Genomic DNA, 6356 nt, shown 5'->3' with positions numbered 1-6356 from the left:
ATCCAATCAACACGAAGGGACACTTAAGCATTTACACGGCCCTAGGGCTCTGGGCCCAGCCAGTTCTACGTACCTACGTATATACGTAGCTGGCTTCTCTGGAGACTCCCGCTTGGCAAAGTGCATTTAAATGTTGTGCCCTCGACCGGCTGGCTGGCTGGCTGGAGGACAGTTGGGAGGTCTCTGAGGAGCTCTGGTCCTTGAAGGGAGCACAGACTCTGCCTCTCGCACCCATACCCCAAGGCTCCCGCCGCGGATGAGCTAGTCATTTGGAAGGGCTCCAGATCGTGCTCTTCAAAACGTTTGAGATCATTTGCTACATTGCTTCTTCACCTCCTTCCCTCCCTCCCTCCCTCCCACTACCTAATCCTGTCACCCGTGATTGGATGCACAATGGTAATTTGCCTGCTTAAATCCTGCCCTTGACCTCCTCACGGCACTTGCCCCTCATCATCACCCAGCTCCTATCAGTCCCGACTGGTCCAGTCAGTCCTGGCCAGAGGCGAGATGACCCCTGAAGGCGCCTGCAGCATTGGGGCCACAGCTGAGGAGTGGGTCGGTGGGTGGGTCGGGGCAGCTGCCAACCACCAGCTACTTCAAGCCCGGCTGTCTGGATGATTGCATTTGTCAAGCCGCCACTCCGTGTCAGCCCGTCACAGGCCTGATCAGCGTCAATTAGCCACAAAGGGGGCAGTCTGCTTATGTACGCAGAGAAAGTAAAACATCATGAGAGAGAGCGAGAGAGACAGCAGCGTGCTTATTAATCTTGGCTGGCAGGAAAGGAGGAGGTAACATATTTTTGGGGGGGTGGGGAAGATACAATCATAATTACAATGATTAATCATAATTACCTAGCTGTCTTAAGTGGATAAGCAGCTTTACATATACACACATACATATATATGTATATCATACGTATACTGTGTGTGTGTGTGTGTGTGTGTGTGTGTGTATATATATATATATATATATATATATATATACACACACACACACACACACACACACACACACACACACACACACACAGACTCAGCAAGTGGAGACTAAAGAAGAGAAGACTAAAAAACAATGTAATCTCACAGCAATGGCTAAAGTAACAACATTTCTCGACTTTTTTGGGTGGATTTTTGATTGACTGTCTCCCTCTGCTGGTTAAAAGGCAGTATTATCATAACATTTATCAGCTGAGAAGGGTAATACTAATAATGATCAGAGTCCCATGCTGTTTGTGAACTACATTGGTTGCTTTGTTTGTTTGTTTGTTTACATTTCGTGTTTGACGTTTTTTATTTTTGTTTGTGTGAGAGAAACAAATCATTTTGTTGACTAGTAGGTGTCATGGCAACACTGGTTCACAACATCGTTACTCAATAAAAGACCAAATGCTGTCATCAAAAAGGACTTTCTGGTTGAAAGAAAGGAGCTAAATATCCGACGGTTTGCCTTCACAGATGAACGTGACGGAATTGTTCAAGAGATCATACATGTTGACCTCCACCACCTCGGTCGGGGCGTCGCCTTCCCCTCCGCCTGCCACAGCCACAAACACCCGCTGGCTCACAGACTGCTGTTCCTCAGCAGCGTTGGCCGACTGCGGCACCTCGCCTTCTTGTTGGTGCACCGTGATCACCTGATCAGGGAGCAAAATCACAGGCCGAGCGTGAGTTTGAGCAAGTATACGCTTGCAGTGATTGGCTGCATTTTGGAGCCCATCAAAGTGAGCCCTTACAGTGTGCGCCGCCGCCACCGCTGCGCTGGAGGCCTCCTCAGCAACCTGTGTCTGCTGGGCTTCCACGTGGCAGGAGAGGAGATGCTCCTGCAGCTCCGTCTGGGAGCCGCTGACCAGAGTGCAAAGGGGGCAGACGACTCCATGGGCGGCACCCTTTGTGTGCCGGCTGCAGTTGTGCTCCTGCAATTCCGCGGCCCCCCCCGCTCAATACCACTTGACAGTGGACGCAGTGCAAGGTGGATGCCGCCGTGTCTGCAGGGGGGGGGGGGGGGATGCAAATAGTTGTTTTTTGTGTATCATAGATTTGATTATATTGTGTCAGTGCACTTTGCTTGACATGTGTTGACTTTGAGTCATTTGTCACCTTCATGTTCAGCTTCTATGTGTTTGGCCAGGATGGAGACACAGGGGAAGAACTTTGAGCAGACGTCACACTGAACCAGGGTCTTCACTTGCTGCGCCGTTTGGTTGCCGATGACCTGAGGGTGGTTGGTCCTGTTATGGTACCACAGGCCTGACAGTTGCTGCGGCAACATAGAGGGAAGGCCATTTCAAAATACGCTCAGCACGGCGAAACAATGAGGCCTCCTCGGTCGGTCGGTCGGTCGGCCGTGTCATCATCCTACCTGGTAAGATTTATTGCACAGGTTGCAGACATAGGGCTTGACTCCAGTGTGAATGGACTTGTGATTGTCCAGCAATGCGGCGCTGCTGAAAACTTTGCGGCACGTGGGACACTTGTGCATGGGGTTGACGTGGAGCTCCTCGATGTGCTTCTGATGCTCCTCCAAAGTCTGGAAGCTGAGGGAACACTTCTGACAGCTGAGGGGCTGCGACATGTCTAGTGGGAAGCACCGGGGGGGGGTTAGTGTTGGGGGGGAGCGCTCTTTGAACAATCTGCTCACGCTCAGTATTTCATGCAAAATGCGTGCGTTCTTACTGTGGAAGGTCTGCAAGTGGACAGTCAAGCCACTGGCTTGGCTGTGGCCTTTTCCACATTCCCGACACACGTAGGGCTTATCGCCCGTGTGCGTCCGCACGTGCCGCGTCAGCTCAATGGACTGAGCAAACACGGCCTTGCAGTACTGACACGCGTACATCTTGCCTAAAAGAAGACGGCAAAGAAAACGGGACTTGTGTCGTGAAGCGGTACGGGCGCCGGCCGGCCGGCCGGCCGGCCGGCCGCGCCTCCACGTCTCTCTCTCTCTCTCTCTCTCTCTCTCTCTCTCTCTCTCTCTCTCTCTCTCTCTCTCTCTCTCTCTCTCTCTCTCTCTCTCTCTCTCTCTCTCTCTCTCTCTCTCTCTCTCTCTCTCTCTCTCTCACCCTCCGAATGCTTCTTCTTGGTGTGGTAGGCCAAGGCGGCAGCCACTCGGAAGCTCATGTCGCAGTGTTTGCAGCGGTAGGGCTTCTCTCCCGTGTGGAGCCGCATGTGGTTTTTCAAAGAGGAGGTGGCGGGAAACTTGGCGCCGCACGTCTCGCAGGCGTACGGCTTCTCCTCGTAATGCTCGGTCCGCTTGTGGTAGATCATACCTGAACGGTATTGGCATGGAAGGAGCACAGACAGAGCCCACATCAATAAATGGACGTCTCAAGCGCCATTCTCCCACACTCACCCGAAGGGTGTGCAAAGGTCCGCCCGCAGAGGTCACAGGCTACCTTCTTCTTCTTCTTCTTGTCTCCCGCAGCGGCCGGGTGAGCCTGGCTCAAATGGCGCTGTAAAGCCCGCTTGTTGAGCAGCTTGGCAGGGCATTGCGGACACTGCAGCTGACAATCCTCGGACATGGGGCAGCGCTTCATATGGGCCGTCACTCGGCACTTGTAGGAGAAACTCTTCTTACACCAGCGACAGCGGTAAGACTTGGAGGACGACGAGTCTTCGTCTTTCCCGGGCTCTTCCGTGCTGCTTTGCCCCGACTTGATTCGGACTTGATTTTGACCGCTGCTGTTCTCCATTTCTGAGCTGGCTGTGAAGTCAAGGCAACTCGTCAGCACCGTCACTGCATCTTTTTTTTTTTCGTTTGTTTGTTTGACCGCTCACACAAGATTACTTTCAGTCTGGTGTCCATCCGGCTCCTGCGTATTGTCCATCTCCTCCAGCTGAGAGAGCAACGACGCGGGGAAGGAGGAGGGCGCCTCCCGTTGGGCGCTGCGGAGCAGGCTCAGGAGACTTTGCTCACTGACGAGTCCCTTCTCCACTTCCCCCAACAGCTTAGTCACGACTGAGCGCGGGTCGGCTTCTTTACAGCACTCGCAAACTAACTGGGAGGGAGGGAGGTTGGGAGGAGGAGCAACAAAAACAACAATGACACAAATCAGTAAATGATTCAAGAAATCCTGTCTGATTTCACTCTTTTGTGAGAAGCCACTGTGTTGCACCGTGAAGGCAGGAGATGTGAATTCATTGATCCCCCCCCCCCAAGGTCCTGCTCCCATATCGTCAATAAAGACAAGCAATGTGTATTACAATAAACAGTATCAGAATTAAGCCAGATGAACCACAAACGAAATGAAATGAATCCCCTTCAATTGCATACACCGGATGCTGCTTTAGGTGAACCTTTCATGAACCTCCTAAATTAGTCCTTGTCAGGTTCCTCATTTCCATAATGTGTGACCTGAGAATGGGTGAGGAGGGATACCTGGAGCTCCAGCTTCTCCAGACACCTGTTGGCTGCTTGGCTCAAAAGCTGAACAACATCCGGCACAAGGGCGAGTCGCTCGGTCAGCTGAGAAGAACGCTCCAAGCCGCTAGTAGTTTTGCTGGCTCTCGCGTCGTCGTCGTCTTCGACAGCAGTTGCTGTGGCTATGCTTTCTTCTGTCCCTGAGCAGATATAAAAACATTGGCGCGTCCATCAGTCATTCCTATTTTGTAGCTCCTTATTTGCGTCTGAGGATGTTGGAATTTTGTTGGCGCGCAAATCGTGAGTATGTACATGAGGAAACGGGGGCCAATATTCTTCAACGCTAAATACTACGGGGGACAATTTGAAACCGCGCCAAAGACGGTGTCAACTCTGGACGGTCTTTTACCTGTAGGCTCCTTTGCAATTTCACTCGCATCTTGACCTGCATTTGTCTCCAACTCGTCCTTCACCTGGGTCCCACTTTCAGCCGAAGCGTCCGAAACGTCAGGGTTTGGGCTCTGGAGTTTGTTCATCGGGCTCTGTGTAGAAGGGGGGGAGCCTTGGGGCTGCTGGTTGATAATGTTGGCGAGGACGTTTTTAAAGCTCACGGCTACGTCAAACATCTGCAGACTGTCTGCTGCGCCAATGATGCGGCTGACGTTATGTTTTCCCAAAGGGAGCTTGCCTGTATATACCATGTCCAGAAGACAGGTAAACTCCTGTGAGGAAACCAAAGTGGTGTCGATGGAGACAGTGTCCGAAAAATTCAGCAGCGACCTAAAGGGATACAGAGTTCCTTTTCAATCACAACCGCCTTTGTGGTGCTTCTCGTTCTAGCAACGCTATTTGGGCTTTTCCATGAAAATGCATGGATATCCAAATATTTCTCGGTCCAAAGGAATAATGGCATTACCTGAAGAGCATGCTGGAAGCTGCCAGCACTACTTTATGTGCACGATGAGGCTCGTCGCCCACGAGAACAGTGCAGTCACAAAAGTGACCCTCTTGTCGCAGGGCCCACAGTTGCTGCATCAACTGGCTGCTGTAGTTAGGGAGTTGGAGCATTTTGTTTATCTGCTCCGGAGAGGAGGAGTCTTCCTCTAGCCTTGATAGAGAGGACATTGTTTTCAATGAAAACCCAAATGCTGATGTGTTATTCCGCACACGAATTGTGTTTTATTGACGCATTGGAGTCGGTGATAGATGCTACATCACGAATTCGTTTTCATTCCAACCAACTTGTCAACAGTTGTCAAAAGTCAATTGTATGACATACAGGATAAGAGAAGTTGGTGTACAGTAGAAGGAAGGTAGTATTGACACGTTCGGGGCAAAGCTACCTAAGATCGTTATCCGGATTTGGTGCAAACTAGCTATAGCTATGGAAGCTAAACAAAGGTTCGGGCCGGAGGGAAGGACACCGATTTAACGGTGACAAAAACGAGCTAGCATAAGCGCCACAAATGAGGCGCTCGCTCATCTCATTCACTGATTGTCTTTACCTTAACACATTCAAATGATCCATTTCTTTATTTAAACGTCGTTGTTGGACAACTCCAGAAGCGCAATAAAGCTTCAAGATTTTTGAACATGGCGACGATCGGTATGGCGCACGATGACGACATTTCCGCTTCTAGTGCTGCATTCGCGGAATGTGGGGAATCGGACTTGTGGACTCCCTCAATTCATGAGACCAGTGGTCCCATCTAGGCGTAATCGGAAACAATGACACCCGAAGTGGTGAAGATTTGTCTTTGAATGCAGGATGCTTGGTCTCCATGTGCCGAAGCACTTTTGAAGGCTTCCTTCATTGCCTCGTTCGCTAGCCTGTCCTGTCATGTGGCATGTGGCATGTGCCGAGTGCGCTTGGCGCGTCAGAGTCACCTGTGGCGATAAATCCATATTTTAAGTAGGACTCCAGAAATGTTCTTTTGAATGAAGCTTTCCTCTTCTTAGAAGTGGTAGCCTTTTCTTCTTCAGTCTCCTTTTTCCAAACTTCT

The 6356-nt window shown here is 50.8% G+C and overlaps 1 protein-coding gene across 1 annotated transcript; it reads right to left on the bottom strand.

Moving 5' to 3' along the window:
• Positions 1-738: 738 nt before the first annotated feature.
• On the bottom strand, positions 739-6224 carry LOC125977037 (zinc finger and BTB domain-containing protein 40-like). The gene is given in 14 exon segments (XM_049733161.2): positions 739-1633; positions 1733-1936; positions 1938-1984; positions 2097-2256; positions 2359-2573; positions 2673-2837; positions 3056-3262; positions 3346-3696; positions 3781-3991; positions 4372-4553; positions 4763-4895; positions 5052-5133; positions 5270-5461; positions 5859-6224. Coding segments are annotated over 14 exon segments (2379 nt in total). The 5' UTR covers positions 5882-6224; the 3' UTR covers positions 739-1426.
• Between the last annotated feature and the right edge of the window lie 132 nt (positions 6225-6356).

This window comes from Syngnathus scovelli, chromosome 11, assembly GCF_024217435.2.
Source record: "Syngnathus scovelli strain Florida chromosome 11, RoL_Ssco_1.2, whole genome shotgun sequence".
NCBI classification, from domain to species: domain Eukaryota; kingdom Metazoa; phylum Chordata; class Actinopteri; order Syngnathiformes; family Syngnathidae; genus Syngnathus; species Syngnathus scovelli.
This window is presented reverse-complemented; position numbering and strand designations above follow the sequence as displayed.